The sequence below is a fragment of the Ambystoma mexicanum genome, chromosome 12 (genome assembly GCF_040938575.1).
Source record: "Ambystoma mexicanum isolate Mex_15411 chromosome 12, UKY_AmexF1_1, whole genome shotgun sequence".
Taxonomy (NCBI): Eukaryota; Metazoa; Chordata; class Amphibia; order Caudata; family Ambystomatidae; genus Ambystoma; species Ambystoma mexicanum.
This window is the reverse complement of record NC_090936.1, coordinates 92,635,203-92,657,315: the sequence shown is the minus strand read 5'-3', so window position 1 is coordinate 92,657,315 and position 22,113 is coordinate 92,635,203. Positions and strand designations below refer to the sequence as shown.

At 47.9% G+C, this 22,113-nt stretch overlaps 1 protein-coding gene across 2 annotated transcripts in view; it reads left to right on the top strand.

The window, feature by feature from the left end:
* RELN (reelin) overlaps window positions 1-22,113 on the top strand; it is a 2,335,047-nt gene that overhangs the window by 1,469,416 nt on the left and 843,518 nt on the right. For both annotated transcript variants that reach the window (XM_069628072.1, XM_069628071.1), the window contains exons 18-19: window positions 17,963-18,196; window positions 18,733-18,894. In XM_069628072.1, the coding sequence (XP_069484173.1) occupies window positions 17,963-18,196; window positions 18,733-18,894 (396 nt within the window). The remainder of the gene's footprint in view (window positions 1-17,962; window positions 18,197-18,732; window positions 18,895-22,113) is intronic.

Genomic DNA, 22,113 nt, shown 5'->3' with positions numbered 1-22,113 from the left:
TGGTATTGGTGGTTGTGAGTAAAGAGAAGTTCAGAAGGGGTAGCATTAATAAAAACGTGCGAGCTGCAACACCACGACAGGATGTTGCACCATGCAACATGGTAAAGGCCTTGCCATGGCGTTGCAGCTCACGCGTTGGTGCCACTTTTAGCCATTTTGTACTTTGTTACATTGCATTGTTTTCTTTAGTGCAGAGAAGGCCAAGCTGATGGTCATGAGCAAAGGAGTGGTTGAGAGCTGCTCATGAAGATGAAAAAAAGATATTGTCAGGTAACCTGCTCGTCTTAACGGCCGATGTAGGCCAAAGATGCGTCGGCACACTACAAGACCCAGTAGTGGGTTGTGCTGGCGAGCTGCGGCGCCTTCGCGTGGTTATGTAGCCACATCTGTGACGTTATTGCACATCCACATCGTGCCATACAGCAGCTATGTAACCATATGCTGATCTAGCGAATATAATGCGCAACAAAGTGTGGGTCGGCACTTCTGAACAATTTGCGACCTGAGCATCGTCCATGAGTGGCTCTTGTTTTCTGCTTCGCTGTTCTTTGCTATCCTAAGACCTCCGCTAATGTTGTTGGGACCGTTTCATGGATTACCCTGATTGTAACCTGTTTGACCGACTGGGGTTTTGTGAACTTTTGGCTACCGGTGTGTGGTCTGTCCCGGGTCTCCCTTATTTCACTCGTTTTTCAGGTTTCAACCCGGTCTGTTGCCGTATTGCTTTAGGCTGTCAGACATTAAAACCTAGAACTAGTTTTTGGACCTGAACATCTGGATTCCCCTGTCCTTCTGTGTACTGAACTTCTTCCCTTAGTGTGGCATCCTCGTGCCGCCGGGGTCAGGTCCCTTGTGAAATTTGACATGCATCTGGTTGGCTACAAATTAATTCGAAGGGTGATTACCTTGTCAGCAGTATGTTCTCACTGCCTGGAAGGAGGGCGCCTCATAGGTTCACCTGTCCGTTTATAAGGCGCTACAGCTAGGATCTAACTTATAGGGGGGAAAGGGAGGCCGCCTGTCATATCCTAAGCTTCTTGTTTTACTTCTCCTCTTGCAGCCTCTGGAATCACCAGCACCTCAGACTTTTTAACCTGAGGATTTTTAACCAGTGTAGCAAAGTAAACACAGAGGCAAAACTCTCATGAGGAACATCACCCTCTGAGCAGGAGAACCTTAAGAATCTGCAGAACCCCGACAGATATTGAATTTTGCCCATGAAATAAATGGTACTTTAGGGACCAGGCAGGAGTCAGACAGTAGGGGGTGTAGGTTGGGATGCTGCGGTTGCTTAGATAATGTTAAAATCCTAGCTTTTTTAATGTGATTTCTTGTTGGATTCCTCAAACCTCCAAGCACTGTCATGATAGGTGTTACGATTACCCAATTTAATCCTAATAATTGAATAACATCAAAAGAGGACTGGCTGAGTTGGCCCTGTTGCAATCAAACCAGTGACTGCAGGTTACAGATATCTGAGGCGAGTGCACAACTCACTGAGCTACTTCACTGGTCTGGAGGAAGGAAGAAAATGAGAAGAAGGTGGCAATGGCGCAGATTCAAGTATCGCTCTAACGTCCAGCACGATTACGAGGCATGGATTGGGGTAGTTGCTGACCAAGTGGAGGGAGGAGGGAAGGTGCATGCTTACAGAAAGTCCTACTGTGCTTTACCCAAGCATCGACATCCAGTCCTTTTCAGTTACTCTCACAGTGAGGTGGCCGACATGTTCTCTACACAAGCCTAGTTACTCTTCTTCGAAGCTTGACCGTGCTCCAAACATAGCTGTGCAGAAGGTGCTGGGAGATGTACAAAGCAACCAGCCCAGTGTTTAAGAGTCCTGGAGCATAAGAACTTTATATCTAGTCGAAGATAAATCTATTAAATGTATGAACCTGAAACTACAGATGATCAGAAGGAAGCAAGAATACCCCAAGGATGAGAAGAATAGAGGCAACCACCCAGAAGGACTTGAGTGTTAGGTTCATTTCATAATAGTTCCTTTTAGAGACCCATTAAAGGACTTCTATGGGGTTAGAACAATGTTAAAGAAAAGTCGGATTATTTGCATGGGTCTTTAAATAGGCACTAGGGTCAGAGGTAAATCGCACTCTTTCAGCTGTTTCCTCTCCCCATCATGTGGTTCAGCTCATGCCTGCTTTCCTTTAGGACGGTAGCCTGCCCAGCAGTATTCCAGAGCAAACATGACCGGTGATGAGGATCCCGGATTCTGGAGGAAAAAAAACATTCTGTGTGTTCCCAAGAGTACAGGCTGCAGAAGGAACATATGCAGTGCACTGTTCTCCAATCCCAAATTCCACCCATGACTTCCCGAATGAAGCCGAAAGAGGGGTTGGGTCCATTACATCAAATGTATTTGGTCGCAGGAGAATTGGTCTTTTTTGATAGGTCAATGTTGCTACATACATATGCAGGGGGAGACCCCCCATCCACCCACTTAACCTCCCTATAATAATGATTTCCCTAAACCAACTCCTGACATATATACGCTGCAAAATTTGTCAAAAAATGTGCGACAAATTCTCCTGCGACCAAATAGGTTGCGCAGTAATCTGCCAATCGCCGAAAGCAGAGAATCCACCTTGCATGGAAGTTTGGGTTCCTGATCCGTGGTCTCTAGGTGCTCCCTAGGCAGTCAACTTCCTTTCCTCCTGTCCCCAGACCACCTGCTGGCGATCGGTGCACCTGCTTTATTGTAGGACTTCAAAACTCAGCAGTAATCTTACAGGAGGACAGCCCACGCTCCTGTCTGATACCTTCTTCTCGTCCTGTCTGCAAAGCTGTTCTTTTTCCAAAACTACCAGGAACCAGTCCTCTGCATAGCTGCTCTGCTAATCTTGTTTTCGGGCCCCACTTGTTCATGTTCTGAATCCTGTGTGCTCGGACAACTTTAAAGCAGTGTCTTCATGCAGGCATCTTACGCCTGCACCAGTCCTTGACTACCAGGGCCTGGCAGGTCCACGAGGTGCCTTCTCTAGTGTCTAGTCGAGTTTTGACATGTTAAAGCAAGTTACATTCACTCTTAAAAACAGGATGTAAAGTCCCCAGTGAGTCAGCAGCATATTATGGATTCTAATGTTTGCCATTGGTCACTAATGTAGGGGATGTCCAACTAGTGCAGGGGCTGTCTAGCTAGTGCAGTGCATGCCCAACTGGTTGCAGGGGGTGTACATCTGGCGCAGTGTGTGTCCATCTGGTACAGGGCATGTCCAGTTGGTGTCGGTTAATGCAAGAGTTGTCTTATGCCGGTCAGATAGCACAGTGAGCTAAGCGCTTGCCCCGATATCTGTGCACAGGTTCAAATCCTGGCAGGGTCAACATCGCCTTTCATCCTTCCAAGGTCGATATATTGACTCTGTGGGATAATAATGTCTTCTGTTGTTTGATATGATATGGCATTTATAATGCGTTTCAGCGCTCCGAGACATATGGGTGTGTAGCGCTATATGAAAACTACATTATTATTATTGCTGCGGTAGGGCAGGTCCATGTGATTCAGGACAGCTCCACATCATGCAGGGAATTGTCCATGGAATACCAACCTGGTGCTGAGGGTGTCCACCTGGATTCCACGATTGCTCTCTCTATTAGCAATCCTCTGAATTCAGACTTTTAAAGATACTGGAGTAAGGCCACTGTGTGCAGTTTCTAATTTCGGGGGTGTTGTGCTGTAAATGTCTCCTAGCTACCACTTCATAACTCTATTGTGATTACGGAGTGAAGACGTTTTACCACCTGGTTTGCTGGCAATAAAATATCATTGGCGACAACGCAGAGGCGGCATTCCTGTTTCTAATTTGCTTTACAGAGGAAAAGGATGTAGGGGTATAGCTGGGATGGGGAGGGGGGATAAGTGGGATTCAGGCGCTACCACCATGTACAAAAGGGACAGAATCCGGAATACTGCATTTTATTGGCTTTATTCGATTTTCTTCAAATGAACCTAGTCCATGTTTCAACAGTGTCTTCTGTTGGGTCGCAGTAGGGTTTTGTGCTATACCTCGGCATGTCAGACTGGAGGGATTCCCGTTTCAAAGCGGATCCGGCCCTCTTCATTTGCCCCTGAGCTTTGGATAATGGACTACTGCACATTCAGACATCATAAGTGAAGATCTTGCTGCCAGATGACAAATTCTGAACTGGATTTATTAAGCACAGGCGGTTCTCGATGTGACTGCACCTTCAAGTCACGGACTCAAGGCGTCTAGGAGCATTGTGAAAGGTCTATTAATGAAGGACCATGATTTGAGTTGGCCACCGCTTAACTGGCAGATCTTCAAATCCTCACTACTAAAACACCTGACTTGCCACACAGCTTGCAGATGTTGCTTCTTTAGGACTGATGGAGGCTGGCCAATGAAAAAGCCTGTTCCACAGCGCCAAGGCACAATGTTCTGGTCCGTACCAAAGGATAAGCCCATCTTATCCTTAAATTGTCACTGCCTATAAAATGACTGTGGCAAACTCTTGTGTCACAGCACAAGAGTTACCCAAGATGACTTGTATAATTCAGACCCAGCCCTTAGTCTTTCCAGTGAACAGCAAAGGTGATCACCCTTCTTGCAGAAGGAATGGACCTCTATTCAGGGAAATAAGCCAGGGCTCCAAGATGTATGATAGATAGATGGTTGTGACAGGTACCTGGATGGGAATATTTGGAGGATGGTCGGGGTAGGCGCTGTTGACTCTCCATTAGGAGATACATTCTCTGCTCCCTTATTTACCATTTAGGAAGTACAGGCATGTGGAAACGTTTTACAAAAACTCTAAATGTAAATTGTTTATCAAATCAAAAAAGGTGTACCAACATTATGGTATGTTTCGTCTCGCCAGCACCTCATAAATGACAGTTTGGCAGGCCGGAAATAAGGTTGGCGGTAGCAAATTTCCGGCACCCTTTCCGGACCAGTAAACTACAAGTCTGCCGGTAGGGGCCACGGAACTCCCGACAGGCCTGGCCTGCCGGTAGTTCAGGCCACGACCAGCAGAGTTTTCACAGATGCACCAACACCGTTAACAACGGTGCCTTTCCTTCAGTGTTCCCATTCCTATGGGACTCCATGGGAATGGGGATTTACCGTTCAACCGCTGCTCATGATATCCCGGTAGCACCAGGATATCAGGTGGCAGAAACGTGTTACGGGGTCGGCGTTAGCCCGCCGCCTTCCGGCAGGTTTTTACTGCTGACCTCGTAACGAGGCCCATTATGTGGGTTGCTTGGCAGGCCTGGTGTTTAGCCTTTCATTTCTAATGCATACACAATTGTGATCTATTTGCATCGGCCTCATAATGTATATGCACCGGGCTGTCTGGGAAAAAATAAACAAGTAATGGTCTCCTCACACAGGATTCCCCCTTGCCGGCTGCTTTAGGGGCGTAAATCCACAAGGCCATCTGCAAGGGTGCATTTTCCTGAAGAAGGCTGAGGAGTATGAAATCACCAGAAACCTGTTTCCAAAACTAGTCATTTGTTGGCATTATCCTTATTGTTTTATGAAACATTTTACAAAGAAACATAGGAAATAACAATATCATATAGACATATACAATACATAAATAAAACAGACAATAGGATTCTGTCGTGAGATGTATCTATGCATTTGGGTGTCTGATTAAATGCAGTGTTTAGCTATGACACATTGGGCCTCATTACGAGTAGCCTGGTAAAAGCGGGTTCATTACCGGCATGCCGGAATGAGCAGGCCCGTGCTCGTATGAACCCGCTAATAGCAGGTGAGTACGAGTGCGCAAGCACGCGTGTTCCCCCATGCCGGTAATGGCAATACCGCCATGCCGCTAAAGGCCCTCCAATCCCCCAATACCGGCATTGCGGGACCCGCCCATAGCGGTACCGCCTCATACCAACCCCTAAATACCGGCACGGTAATACCACCATGGTAATACCGTGTTCGCAAAAAAAGGACCCGGAAATTACGTCATCGTGCAGGAACGGGAAATAGGCCGGCGGCTATCTTTAAAAACACAATCCATTGCCATCCTCCCCAACCACCAGCCCATTTGTGTTGTGCTGTGCCAGAAAATACTCAAGATGTCCAAGGCAACCAGGAAGATGACCCCGCGGAAGCAGAAACAGCGTTTCTCTGACGCTGAGCTTAATATGCTGGCAGACACCCTGGCCCAGCATGCAGACATCATCAGGTCTAACGACATGAAGCATGCCGCCCAGATGAAAAAGAAGCAAATTTGGCAGGAGGTTGGCCAGAGGGTGTCGGCTGTGGGAACCACCCAGCGGACTGTGCGTGACAGTCGCAAGCGGTGGGACGACCTCCGCCTCAGGGTGAGGAACATCCTGGCAGTCAACAGGAGGGCCGCCATGGCAGCAGGCGGGGGGCCACACTCACGAGCGAAGCTGATGCCATGGGAGGAGACAGCCAGTTCATTCATAGATCCCGAGTCTATAGAGTGATTCGGAGAGATGGAGATGGGCGCCGCATCATCCCCAGAAGAAGGTGAGTGACCCAGCACATCCCTGGAGGGTAAATCATGATGTGGCACAAGTGACGTGGAAGTGAGACTAGGCAAGGCAATGCATGTCCCAGGCCCACATCAACATATCCAGTCAAGAATGCTTGCCACACCCTGCCACACACAAATGCATGCTGAGTGCCAATCCCAATCCCAACACACGAGCAACATGACTCGACCGTGCCCATGTAACTCACCACACAGACACCATATCAATGCCATGCCACCAGCCATGCATTGATTGCCCACATGCCCCCTCAGAAAAGCAAATGCCACACCCCTGTAATAATTGGATGCATGAATGTAAGAACATATCACAGCGCTATAGAATATCGCTGCCATGTGACACCATCACTGATGACCTGCATCTCTTCTATCCCCCAGGCACTGATGAGGAAGATGGCAGGCAGGACAGGGGAGCAAGGGCATCTACATCACAGCAAGGGACAAGGGCCACCGCCACACCCATCCCCCCAGCCCGAGAAACTGCCCAGACCAACAGGCAGTGTGCCAGACAGGGCAGAAACCCAGCAGGAAACACCTGCAGCCAGTGTGGGCCACACACATGGAGTCCAGCAGCAGCCACCCACAACAGTGGGAGGTGTTTCCGTTCCCGCACCGCCAACCACCGCGGACGTTGCGGATGCTGATGTGGACACCGAGGGTGACACAGTCGTGTCCATCACACCCACCCCAAGCCCCATTACCACCTCTCCATACAGAGGCCGACAGCAGCGACGATCCCTGCCTCCACGACTCTGACTTCGGAGAGTCCGACATATGCCCCTTCGAGGAGGACAGTTCCCTGGACGTGGCCCCCACGCAAGCGCCATCCACCACCCTGGCCACCACCACCCTGGCTACCCCCACCCTGGCTACCACCACCCGGGTACCACCACCCCGGCCACCAGCACTCCCGCTACTAACGACTCCTTTGAGGCTCGCCTGTCGAGGGTGGAGGCACGACAGGAGTCGATGCTAGACCTACTGCGGCAACATATTGCCGATGGGAAGGACTCCATGAGGGCCATCTCTACAGCCATCGCTGCTAACACTGCTGCCGTTGAGGCATCCACAACTGCCATGAGGGAGTGTCTGGGGGCAGTTATGCAAGCCCTGATGTCCAACCTGCCTCAAATGCAGTGCCCACACCTTGGAGCAGGCATGGGACCGGCCACTGACACATCCACTGCTACGACCCCTTCGACCTCAGCCCCCCAAGCCCCGTGCGGATGACCCGGAGGAGTGCACGGCGCTTGGCCATGCCACCCCCGGATCCCAAAAAGGCGAAGAGGTAGAGTGGCCAGACAATGCCGTTGGACAAATGGACGTTGGTCAAGGGAACAATCTTTGGTGTACATTTGGGGACATTTGGGGTTTGTAGGGTGGGTGAGGGAGTTCACTGGGGTATTTTTGGGGTTTGTAGGGTGGGTGAGGGAGTTCACTGGGGTATTTGTGGGGTTTGTAGGCTGGGTGAGGGAGTTAACTGGGGTATTTTTGGGGTTTGTAGGCTGGGTGAGGGAGTTCACTGGGGGTTGTGAGGGGAATGTTTACATTATTACGTGTCTGAAAAATACACCCGTTGTGTGCAAGAAAATCAATGGCTGGACATACTTCCTTTTGTGCATGTACGTTTAATGTGTGATGGTGTACTGTGGAGAACCTCAAACAAAACAAGTGTGCATGTCCACATGCAGCCAGTGTGTCACTGGCACATGACTTTCATGGTCCCTGCGTTTCAGAAGTATTCGTGGATTAGTGCTTGGCGTACAGCATGGCCATCCCGTGCATCACATACTGGCAGGGGGGCTCCTTCGCCTCCGTCTCCATCCCCTTCATCCTCACCCGGCCCATGCATGTCAATGTCAGTTGGCAGTGGTACATTCCTCCGGACGCACATGTTGTGCAGCATGACACAGGTAATGGTGATCTTTGCCACCTTCTCAGGCCTGTATAGGAGTGCCCCACCAGACCTGCTGAGGCAGCGGAACCGCGCCTTCAACAGGCCAAAGGTCTGCTCAATCACAACACGGGTACGGGTGTGCACACAATTGTACTCCTCCTCATGGGTGTTCTGCGGGTTCCACACAGGGGTGAGTAACCACGGCCTCAAGGGATATCCTCCAGCACCTGCAAGCAGACACAAATAGGTGTGTGTCACTCTGAACTGCCACCTTCAGGGAGCACAGTCATGGCGGCAGCTATTTGGCGTGGGCATGCACATGTCCCTGTACGCATGCAAAGATGTTACCTAGATGCAATCTATACTGTCATGAGGTGTGGTAGTCTGGATGGCGTTCAATAGATGATGCAGGGTGTAATCATGCATGCTGAGGCAGATGTGCAGTGCTGTTGCAACAATGTTTAGCCCCCAATGCATGCTATTCATTCTCCACTATGCATGGTCACACTATACAAATTGCCACGGTTGCCATCCTGTTCATTCATGCATTGCTTGCCATCACCATGGTGGCCTGGTTGTGCCTCTTACTTGTTGACATCGTTATGCATTATTTGTGATATGTGGCCCAGTGATGTGTCATGTTCCGTTTGAATGGTTCAGGTCAGGAGTGTTTAGCTCTGCATGCATTCTTCAATCACCGGCTATTGCCACTCAGGTGCAGTATTCCCCCCCTTTCCCACCCAGGTGCAGTATTCCCCCCCCCCCTTATGCATCCCCACACATCAGTGCCCCGAAGCACTGCCATGGGACGGTTGTGCAACTCACCAAGCAGCCAGGCACGTGTTCCAGCATATCGCTCCATGTGATGGGGTAGCGTGGAGTTACAAAGTACCATGGCATCATGTGTTGATCCAGGAAATCGGGCACAGCAATGTGTAATGATCTTGCTGGAGTCACATACTATTTGCACATTGATGGAGTGGTATTGCTTGCGATTGCGGTATACTGCCTCTATGGCATGGGGGACTACCAATTGCACATGGGTGCAGTCGAGTGCACCGACACAGTTGTGCATGGCTGCCAGTGCATGGAAGCCTATTTTGGTGTCTGCTATATCCTGGGCAGTCCGTGGTAGGGATATGTGGCTGCTTGCATGCTTCAGGATGGCATCCAGCACTTGGTTCAACATGCATGAGAATAGTGTCTGTGAAATTCCATGCAGCTGGCCCACTGTGTGTTGGTAGGTGCCTGTGGCCAGGAAGTGTAGCACAGACACCACCTTTAGTAGCGGGGGGATGGCAGTGCGTATTTCAATGAGGCTGGCAATGTCGTTTTGTATCATGTCCACTATGGTGGTGATGGTGTCACGGTCCAACCGGTACAGGGTGTGGATCTGCTCAGGGGTTAGGTGAAAGGGCTGGGACTGGTGCGAGGGATTGGTGGTTGCCTACGAGGCACTGCTGCCTGTGCTGGTGGTAATTGCTGGGCCTGTCTCACCCTCCTTCTCCTCCTGCGTCTCCTCTGTGCTGCCTGTTGTTGCTGCTGTAGTTGTTGTTGTTGTTGCTGTTGTTGCTCTAGTTGTAGCAGTATGGGCATGTCCTCCAGCGCCATGATTGCAACAGCTAGTGGTAGCATTTTGGTGTTGGAAGGGGTGTGGTGTGTGGATGTGCTCATTTTTTACTGGCCCAGCCTCCATTGACTCCACCTGTGGGGATTGTTTGCACCTGTGGTTGTAGCTGCTTTGTATCCTGATTGCTGTTTGCGGGTGGTCCGCGATGCCTGTATGGGCTGCATGGTACAGCCCGTGATTACCGGCTTCGCGATGCCGGTATTTGCATGTCTCTGTGGGTTGGGATTTCCCCCTATTACTGGCATGCCGGTATTTGCTACCTATAGGGGTGCGTGTACGCGCCTATGCTGCTATTAGCGGCACCATTATTTAGGGTGCCGCTAATACCGGCTTTGCAGGTCGGAATACAACAGGGTGGTAAACAATGCCAGTATTAACATACCGGCATCATTTTTGCCTTACCGCCAACCTCGTAATTCGGCCCAGTAACTTGTTTGGTTATTTGTGTTTTAGGTTTTGTCATATTATGATTTTTCTCCACATTGTCTTTTGTACTATGGTGAGGGTGACCACCGTGTTTTGAACTAATGTATACAAATAACAAAATAGTTATAATTGGTTCTTATGTTAATTATTTTGAATTTCTGCTTTATATAAAAAAAATATATCTTTTTTTTTTTTTTACATGAAGTGTTTGTCTACTTTTTCATCATTTTGTGGTAGTTTGTTTAGAAAGTGAACAGGATAGTTTGAAAACACTACTGTCTCCTCCTGGCACTCTCCCTTTGGGGGTTATGCAGGTTTTTCCCCATGTTGTTTACAATAGGATATTACAGTATATGTTCAGCATTAATTACTGTGTGTTTTTGCCTTGCAGGGGTGGGCGATTAGTGCGTTAAGAGATTTGGTACTTTTAGTAAAGTGCTTTTTATTGAGCCTTGCTTGGACAGTGCTTTTGTTTTAGTATTCATCACACTATTGTTTGAATGCTATGCTGCCTGGCTTCTGTCCATGCTACGAATATACGTGAAGAGGAGGCATACTATTCGCTTTACTACCTGTTTACCCATCATTATTTAAGCACCATTGGGCCGAGTTGTGGTACCTATGAAGCATTTACTTGCCCTTGTAGAACTTCTGCCCAGTACTGGATTTCGTCACGCAACGGCATATATGGTGACTGTTGGGAAAGATTGTCTTTTTGCTGCTTGCCTGCAATAAACTTTTACGGTTTGCCCTTTCTTTTTGCTTTGCTTGGACCCCTGAACTGACTTTTCCTGGTTAAGTAAAGCCTTCTGCTTGACTTCCTTTGCACTTTTGCTCGTTCTTATGGGGCAACTAATCAGTCCATAAGACTATCAGACCTAGGAGACTATGGGGGTCATTAGGAGTGTGCTGGTCCGGTAAAAAGGCTGGAAAAATGCTGGCTATACCAGCTCTGGCATTTTTACCAGACCGGCACACTGCGAGTTTGCTGGTAGTGGCAGTGAACTACTGGCAAGTCTGACCTGCTGGGAGTTCAGGCCCCTATCGTCAAATAATTCCTGCAATCACCGGCACTCTGCTTGCTGCAAACTCATTCCATGAAGTTCTGTGGGACTCCATGGAATGGGAACTTACCACTGTTGCTGGCACCCGCAATATCCCGGTTATACTGGCATATCATGCGCCGGTAACAGCAAGGCAGGTTTGCTGGTAACCTTTTGGATTCAACGCTGTGTTACTGGCAAACGCGTAATGACCGTCTATGTCTCCCTTTGTGAATTTCTTGTATTTTTACAACTGCACACATCACCTTAAAGTGGAGTGCAGTTAGGATACTTTGTATCCTTATCTTTTTCTGTAATGGCTTTTTGGTTACTTTTACAGTGGGCCCAGGATGAGCTGGTGGCAGCAGATATTTTTCTACTGTGTTTTTGTACTTTTTAGGCTTGCACTTTTGCATTCATCGCAAATGGCTACTAAGGGTGACTAGCATGCTAAAATGGCACTGCCATGAGATGTTTGCCTGCCCTTTGACCATGTTGTCCTTTAGTCTTCTTCCTGCCTTCTCAGGTCAGAAAAAGCCATCCATGGTATGCCCTTTCCCGGGAAAGCTGCTGTTTTCATGGGCAAAGGGGCAGTTTATGTGAGAGCTCATATGTGGGGCCGGGACTGCCTGGTCCCAGTACACATCCTGGCAACTGAATGTATGTTTCCTGGGCAGATGTTGTGGCCAGTGGCTATCCATGGTTGGATAGCCACCGCCAGCTTGAATGGTGCAGATCCTTACCATTTGTGGGCTGTGGCAAGCTCCAGCCCACATTTTGGATAAATGGTGGGCTCGTGCAGCCATTAGACAGATCATCATTCGGGCCAAGTCCTCTACGAAGAAGAGCAGCCAGTTGACGATCCGAGGACGACCCCTACAGGTGACCAGCACCAACTCCAGTGAAGTCCTGGTGAAGCCCCGCTCCTCTGCCTGATCTCAAAAAGATCCCTGTCGGCGCTTCGACCCCTGGACTAGCAGGAACAACCGGTCTTGACCCCTACTCGAGTGTTCACACATTTTGAGCCTTCGAAAGTATCCTTGTATCAACCAGTGAACTGACCATCTCCCTTGTGGGCTACCTCACTGCAGCCGTTGTCGTTCTGAGTGCATCCTTGAAACTTGGAGGATATTCAACTTGCGTAACAAGAGGCCTGCTTCTGCATTTTCAGCCTCCTTGCATCAACAGAAGCTATACTGGCCCTGCCCCTTTGCTCGTCCATTGAAGATCGCTGTCACCGCCTGACTGAAGGGACTCCTGTTGCTATTCCTCTTCTTCGATCCGTGGAGGTGTCCAAAGGTGGTCTGCCCACAGAAGTCTTCATCTTTTCTTCCTTTGGATGTTCTGCTGGAAGATGTCTCGAACTCATTCTAAGCTTCACAACAGGTTCAAACTAAATAATGCACCGAAAAGTGACCTCTGCGCCCACAACCACTGGGCCTTCCTCGACAGGACCAAGCACAGAAAACTGTGCCCCGGAATGTTTCTGGAACCTCAGCAGTGGTCTCCGGAGAAGTTGGGATCAGGGGAGGTAAGTTAACCTACCTGTTTCTGTCCCCTCCTTCCCAATTTCTCCATAGGGTTACATGGGCATAAAGTCTTGTCCCTAAAAAACACTTTTCTGACTTTGGTCGATGGTGGCCTGGTCGAGAATCCCTTACTAGAACTATGCTAGACTGGAGTTGACTGAATGTACTAACCTAAACTTTTCCTAACTTTTAGACTTTTTAATCATAACCACTGGCATTGTCAAACTCTTAATAAACCTACAGGTAAAGTGTAACTTTGGAACTGGTGACTTTTGGGCCCAAGGCCCCAAATCATCTTAGGGTTGCACGTAAGGGCTAGGGAGGCTGGTCTACGGGTATTCTAAAGTGTGTTTCTACTGCTAGTGCATCTAAGTTCTCACTATTGAATGAAATTACTTCCTATATCTCCTATGGGGAAGTATATACAGCTTTTTTATGGTCTTGGTGTGACAATATTTAGCTAGACGTTTTTACTTGCTTAACATGTATGTTAAAGGCCTAATAGATCATTGTATATGTTATCTGTCTAACTGAAATTATTGGTGGTGTTCTGTGTGGACTCAGTGTAGCCCAAGATCACTCTCGACCCCTCCTAAAACTATGCATTGCCACTATGCTACTTCACCTTGATTGGGTTTGGCTCAAATCTGTGTCCGCTGTTCACCATAATAGGGTGGCCTCGCAAAATCCATCTTAACAGTGACTAACAGTATTTTTTTTTACACTGACTTTGGAAATGTTTGCCGGTTTGAACCAGGTATACTGGAAGATTTTAAGGATTTTGAGATAGCAGAGATTTATTGTGTTTTTTTCATTTTCATTCTTGTAATACACTAAATGCCAGGAGTGGCTTCTACGTTCAAGATCAAGCTAGTCAGGAAAGAATGGAGGAGTCGGAGAATGAAGAGGCTCCCGTAAGGGTCAGGCTTTCAGAAGTGTCCTGAATTTGTGCAGAGTGGGGTTTGTTTGTTTATTAATTTGATAATGCGCAACCAAGCCCTTAGGCAGCTGGGCGCAGCAGTACAAGAAGTCTCGAAGCTTAGTAACAGTGCCTACCACAGGCCGGTGCATACAAGTGAATATAATAAAGCATACAGTATGTAATACAGTGCAAACAATTGCCAATCGTATAGTTGATTAGATACATGAACAAGGATCAGGTTTAACATTATGTATATCTGGGAGTATTTGCATCTTAAGGCCGCTAAGTCTGATGTAAAAGCTGCAGTAGTGATGTTGCGTGCAGTAGGGTAGGGGGAGGGTTGCAGATAGAAAGTTCAGCAGCTTGCCTCCTTTAGTAAGCTTGCTGACTTCTGGGATGCAGTGCTGAGGGAAGATGTCTGGGGGACAATCTAGCACTTAGGGATGTGTTAGAAACTGTGGGCATAGGAATGTGAAGGCACCAGGACGGCGGTGAGATCCCAGGAAATGTTCGAGGAACTTAAACCTGATAAGAGTCAGAAAGCAGGTTGACACTGGGTGACAAGCATAGGACCTTTTAAAGAGGCTAAGGGTGGAAATCATCTGGTGATGACAAGAGCAGGGCAGACCAATCAAGAGGGCAGACCAGAGGGACATGATCTTTATTGTAGAGATATAGCCGAAGAGCAGTTTGGATACGCCAACCAATCACCAAGAGCGCAGGGACGACTCATTTTTATCAGTTTTATCAGTAGGACAGGACCGTCAAAATTGGGAGATCAGCGTATCTGCTAACATATCAGCTATATGAGCCCTGGGTTGGTTACATGATGCTGTACTATGGTACGGATGGGAAATATACAAACAATGCTTGGTTGCTCCATGGTTGTGTAGTAGTTGCCTTCAGTCTTGATTGATATTAAATTGTGTTCATGATTTGCAGTGATTGACAGATGCCAACAGTGAGCTGTGGAAGAAACTATATAACCGTGCAAAGTCAGAAATGTTAATGTCAGACGAGATGGCCATAGTATCTAATGTACCATGCCCTTGGACTGACCACCATTGTGTAACCTTCAACATCCCTAGTCCACAGAAACCTACCAATCGCCCTGCCATCTAACCTTCTACACTAGCACGCAGCGCACGCAATCTCACTAGTGACCACCTACTCCCGCTGCTCATCACCCAGCTGCCCACTGACCTCAACATCAACTCCCTAGTGGATCACTACAATTCACTACTAGTTAACGCAGTTTAGTCCCTTGGACCCCCCCCCCCCGAAGTTACGCAAAGAAAATAACTCCAATCACAAAAACACGTGGTTCACCACTGAGCTCCACCCTCTACGAGCTTAAAAAAGAGCTGCAGAAGCAGCATGGCAGAAGGCACCCAACACAGCTAATTGGGGCCCACTTCTCAGACCAGTCAGCTAAATACAAACAAGCCAACCTCACGACCAAAGCAGCCTCCTACAATAGCAGGATAATGGAAGCTTCATCAAGTTTGCGAGCACTGTTTATCATCCTCCGCAAAGTAGAATCCCCAAGCATACCTCCATCTACTGTCACCAAAGACAATACCTGGTGTAGCAACATCCAAGATGCCCTTACTGGCAAAATCTCACAAGTACGATGCAAAATCAAAGCCAAATCAGACATCATTGCCAACAACGACACAAAGCCCCTCAAGCATAACCCATACACTCACACACACACACACACACCCCGCTTTAACTTCAATCCTATCTCTGAGCCTGACTTGACCTATATCATGAAGGACCTCAAACCTTAATAACGCAAAGGCGACATTTGCCTTGCCACTTCCCTTAATTACTGCCATCGTCATTGCCTCCTTTGCTGCAGACACCGCCCCCTCACCGCTCAAAGAAAACACTCACTTGACCCAACCATCCACACAAACTACAACTACTGTCCCATTCCTCGCAAGAAATCCTGGGCAGAGCTGCTTACACTAAAATCCAGGCATTTCCGGAAGAACACCTCAGCCCCAGTCCCGCCAATCAGGCTTTCGCCCTAGACACGGAACAGAAACTGCCCTCCTTGACCTAAGAATCAACTGGATGACGCCAACGTTGCAGGAAAGCTTTCCTTCCTGCTACTACTTGATCTCTGCATCATTTGACCTTGTGGACTATAAAATCCTATGTCACTATCTGACCTCAGAAGCCTGCTTCTCTCCAGAAGCCGCCAGCTGGGTGGGCTTCCTCCTTTCTTGAGGACAGAACATCCAGAGTTTTAACTGGTGAGGCAGCAGTCCCCACCACCCCCTGATGCCTACCACGTGTGGTGTCCCGCAAGGATCTTGTATATTCCCCACTCTCTATAACATTTACACAAAATCACTTTTAGACCACTTGGATTCACTAGGCATCTCCTTCACGAACTACACATGATGATGAACAAATTCCCATCCCCCTATAAGGTGCCTATGACCAGTACTCACTACTGTAAACTCAGTCTATGAGATAATCCAAACTTGGATCGCCCTAGATAACCTCTGCTTGAATGACAAAAAGACGGAGATCCTTGTCGGCCCGCAGCCAGCCTTGCAAGCATTGACCCTGCGTACCACCATTTCATCATAGATGGCCACAAGACCCCCGCCTCCATTTCAGTCAAAACATTGGGCATTTACTTTGATGCCTCACTTAACATGACCCTCCAAATTAACAATATTACCACTGCAGCAGCCTATGCCACTAAATTCATGCAAGCAAGCAGACCTTTCCTCTCTACTGCCAACCGACCCACGGAAGCCCGCGCTTAGTGGGGTCCAAGTTTGATTACTGCAACACCCTACTCTGTGGCACCTCTGAAAAAAAACATGAACAGGCTCCAAGTCATGCAAAACAATGCTCTTTGAGCAGCATTGGACCTGAGCAAGTCCACCCATATCTCGGACGTTATGGGATCAGTCCACTGGCTCCCTGTCTGGTAAATAATAAAATTCAGAACACTGTCAATTGCCCATCGCTGCCTGAACAACAAAGCCCCATCCCACCTAGGGCAGAGGATCAGTAAATAGTTGCCAGCTAGACCACTCAGAACGTCTTACAGTCACTGCCTCCTAACCCCAAGATTCAGACAGAAACAATTCGGGGGCTCTAGCTTCCCGGTTGCATTAGCCAACGTCTGGAACAACCTGCCATTTCCGCTATGATCTGAGACCTCCCAACAGCTATTCAGAAAAATCCTAAATACACACTTGCTTAACTAACTTGAGACCGTTTTCTTGATACAGCTACTTGCCTCTCATCTTGTCTGTTACTAGCGCCTAGATGCCAGAGGGACTTGCGCGTTGCTATAAATGAAATTAGCACCCCGGGTGGGTGAGCCAGCCAATCAGGTGGCTAGGAATGTGGGCTTGAACCGCCAGTACAAGCCCACGTTCCAAGCCACATTCCAAGCTGCCTGAAGGCCGAATCTCCCTGCCACAATCTTCCCCCAACCTTCTGTCCCCGTTTTATTTTTCTTTATCAGCCGCTGTCTCCCCACTTACCCTATTTCCGCTGCGGTGGCGCCGCAGCTTCCTCTGCTTCCCACGGCTAAAATGATAAGGGAATGGAGCCCCGCTTCCCTTTCCATGGCGGCCATGTTGGTAAAGGATTTTTCTTCCTACAGCGGGACGCGTGCTGCGTCCCGTCATAGAATGGAAAATCCTTTTTTTTTATTTTATTTTTAGCACCCCGGGGTGTAATAGCCTTATGAACCCGTTCCATGGGCAACACTTTGGGGTAACGGCCGTGGGCCCACGTTAATGGCTCTCACTTCGCTCGGGCCGTTAACTGGCGCCGCGGTCCGTTACCCCCCTCCCCCGGTGTTGCCCATGGAACGGGTACATAATGCCACATAAGTAAAAATGAATAAAATGGCCTCTGCTTAAGCTGAAGGCCTGTGTGCATAAATCCAGGTGCTTGTAAACAAAGATACGGTTCCGCTTAAAAATATAATGATGTATTTGATCTTTGTTTTCTTTGCAGGTGTGATCCTGGTTTTTCAGGGCCTGCCTGTGAAATGGCGTCCCAGACCTTCCCAATGTTCATTTCAGAAAGCTTCAGCAGCTCCAGGCTGTCTTCCTACCATAATTTCTACTCTCTGCGCGGTGCGGAAGTGAGCTTTGACTGCGGAGTGCTTGCGAGCGGCAAGGCCTTGGTCTTCAACAAAGATGGACGCCGGCAGCTTATCACTTCGTTTTTTGACAGTACTCAATCCAGGTGGAGACCGAAAGATTACTTATATTTGTCAAGTTTTAATTTGCTCTTATTTACATGAAGACTGCTGTTAAAACTCATCCTTTTTCTTTTTTTATTCAATCTTGTTTTGTTGAAATGTATAGCTCAGATTTTCTGTGAGGGCTACAATGGCGTAAGGGTAATTATTGTACCGACAGGCTTAAAGAAATGTGAACCATTAACATCAAAAAATATGTGTTGGAACCAAGGAAAAATGAATCATTCATAAGGTTTTTCTTCATTTGACAGCTTGTGGCAGGTGATTAGATCTGTTCTGCATCTCTCCCACCCCCAGTGCCTAATGAATAATTAAAGTCTGTCAAGGATGACTTAAAAAAGAAGTGTCACATCTGATAACCTGGCTGGGTATAAAGCTGCCATAAGAATATTGTAGCTGTTCGCTTTTTATGGGTCCTGTTAATCCGCTCCAGCTAGCAAAAGCAGACGGATGATGCAGCAGCCCCCAGAAACATAGCCCCATGAGTGATCTCAATGAATGTTCATGCTTTCTGATCTAGGTTTCTGCAGTTCACCTTACGCCTGGGAAGTCGATCTGTCCTGAGCACGTGCAAGGCCCCTGACCAGCCGGGCGAAGGAGTTTTGCTGCACTACTCGTATGACAATGGTATCACCTGGAAGCTTCTGGAACATTTTTCTTATCTCAACTACCATGAGCCAAGGTAGGTGGCATGTTACACACCGTGCAACTGTGTCAATTCAACTTAATTTAAACAGATTTACATAATGTTCTGTTGCAAAAACCAATATACTGTGATGGAAAACTCGGAGAGGATTAAAAAAAACAGTTTGTAGTCACATTTGGTTACTTTATAGTGCTAATAAAATGTAAAAGGAAATCGTGGATTCCTACCTGTCAACATTTCAACAAGGGTACATCTATTCGATATAAGATCCATACATAAAAACTACATGCAATTGCACAACCTGTTTTTCTGCAAAGGAATTTGCTACCCTTCCAGCAAGTTACCTGCTGTTTCAACCCTCAAAGAACTGGGGAGCGTGCTTCACTGCTTGGAACCTTCTGGAATGGCCTTGTTTCAGTCATCTGTGTTACGCTTCTACTGCGGGTTCGTTTGTTTCTGTGGGGCTCATTTTCGTTGGGGCATAGCATAAACATGTGTAAAAGCCTTGCATGAGGCTTTTGCGCACGTTTGTTACATCGTGCCCCTTTTTCATTCATTTGTAAAGCAGGGAGACTGGGCAGAACATAACTTGCATGTTTGCCGCCTCCCTTCCTCTCCGCCATACCAATGCCCCAGCATTAGCGCTGGCATGCATTTTCATGCTGGCGCAAATGCTAGGCATTCCTATGGAGCCTGTCAACTTTATGCGCCAGCATAAAGCAAGCAGGTTCCACAGGGATTCACATGGCAGGCAGCGTTTACAATTATAATTAAACGCTGCCTGCCATGTGGGCATGGTAGGCAGGTTTACTCATTTGTGCGGAAGAGTGCAAATGACAAACATTTGGCAGCAGAGAGCCGCTTACGTGCATGTATATGCATAACGGCTCCCTACAACGTCCAAATTATGAGCTCGTTGAAAATGTGTTCCTCAGTGTTTTATTTCTGTACAGGGTACTATGTGGGCTAATATAGGTCTTGATGGCAGGAGAAACATGATGTGATGCCTAGATCATCCATAAGATGTATTGTACTTAGAAACCCATAGGCAACTGAGCTCCTGGTGAACCCTTAAACAGAAATCTGGGATATAAACTAACCAACCTATTAATCAATTACTTTATTAAACATTATGGTTCTAATTTTCAAAGAGTTCCTAATTTGCCGGTGGGGGGCCATTATTTGGAGACACATATCTAGGTGTTCCCCACTGCCAAATTTTGGTCATTTGCACTTCAGAGTGCAAATGTGCAGGGCAAAAGGCATCATACATGCGTGCGTGCGTGCATACCTCTTCTGCCCTGTAGAGGTGGGGGAGCCAGAGATTTCATGAGTAGCACGAGCCAGGGACGAGCCTGGTGGTCAGGCTTGGCTCTAGGAGCCCACCACGGGTCAAGCCCGGAAAATGGCCACACAAAACAGGTGGAGGGGCGACTATTGCAAAATGAAAATAATGTGTTATTTCTATAGCGCTTTCTCCAAAGCGTCGTACATACAGCATATGTGCATGTCGATAAATGTGTACCGAAGTTTGTAACCATTTATGTACCTCAGAAGGATGAAAGGCTGAGTTGGTCTTGCCGAGTTGAGAACCTGCATATCACACACAGATCCCCTTGTCTCTTGCTTTTGTTAGCAATGCTTGTGCCACATAGGTCGCTAATGCCACCATATACGCCAAAACCAAAAATAGGACAGGCTCTACGTATCACAAACGGAAGTGGGAAACTTCACAGCAGTGGAGTAGACATAATGGAAAAAGTTCCTGAAAATGATTACACTGGATAGTGTGGCATGTACATAAGACAGTCTAAATGTGTGTGCGCCCACCCCCACCTGCGAGGCCAAAAACCTTGGGGTCATCTTCGACTCCACTCTCTCCTTCTCCTCTCACATTTCTGACATCTCAAAAAAGGCACTCTACCGTTTCTCACTTTTCCCCAGCGTCTCACTGTCTCCAGAGCCCTGGTTCTCTCTAGGCTGGACTACTGCAACAGCCTCTTCTTCAACCTCACTGTGTCTGCCCTGCACCCTCTGCAACTCATCCAGAACAGAAATGCAAGAGTTATCCTTGGCCTCAAGCCCAGGGATCGCATCTCTCCGGCGCTGAGATCCCTTCACTGGCTCCCCGTGGCTACAAGGATGAAATTCAAGACCCTTTGCATTGTCCACAGGGCTTTCTGGTGCCTGGCACCTACTTACCTGCATTGTTCCCTACCTAAATGCTGTCCCTCTCAAGCCCTCTGCTCATCTACCTCAAACCTTCTGCGAGTGAGCCGGTTCTCCAAGCAGAGATTTGGAGGGAGATCCTTATCCTCAGTAGGTCCCTCCCTCTGGAATAGCCTCCCTGCCAGCCTCCATCTTGAGCCTGATCTTCTTAAGTTCTGGAAACTCCTCAAGGTCTTTCTCTTCTTCTCCTCCTCCTACCCTGCTAACCTAGCTCTCGCCTCTCTCCATCTATCCCTCCCCTTCCATACAGCTTTGCTGACTGGAAGCCTGGTGTATCTCAGAGTCTCACAGGTCCCTGGCACCCCCGCCAGTCCTCGTTGCACTTGCCTCAGGGCCCTGCAGCCCATCCCCTCACTGCACTTCTGAATAAATATGAGAGCTTCTCTGTCCGCACTTATTCTAGCCTCTACCGACTGGGTGCACTTGGACCCCCCCATCTTCCTCCCTTGACCTTCTTGCACCTGCACGATCTGAATGCATCTCTGCCTGACGATCGTCTGTCTGTTTTCCTTGTCTTAACCCCTTAATGTTCACTTGATAAAAACTGCAGAATCACCTTCAGGACTATTTGCTGTATCCAAACTGTTAAATGTATCTTTTTAACTTACTCTGCCTGTGCAGACCGTTATCGTCTCAGAATTTCAAGGGCTCTGAGTGACTGTTTCTTCCCTGTGTTTCCACCCTCCTTGAGCGCTTTGAAACACTGCCTGTGTATAGGCGCTTTATAAATAAACGATACCATACCATACAAAGGTGGGTCACTGGAAAGTCATGGTGACACAGAAGAGTGAAAATGCTGTAAAAATGAGTGTTAAAATGTAATGTGATTCCAATGATTGAAGGTATTTGTTTTATTTAATATTTATTAGTATTTATGTAACTACTGTGGATTCATAGAATGCCGCCCACCACCAATCAATAGCGCTCATCCAGTGGGCAAGGTGCACGAAAAGAAGTAGTGGAACTATGTTCCCTGCTGGTCTGCCCCGCACCCCATAAATCCCATCGCCATGCCCCCTCCCGTGC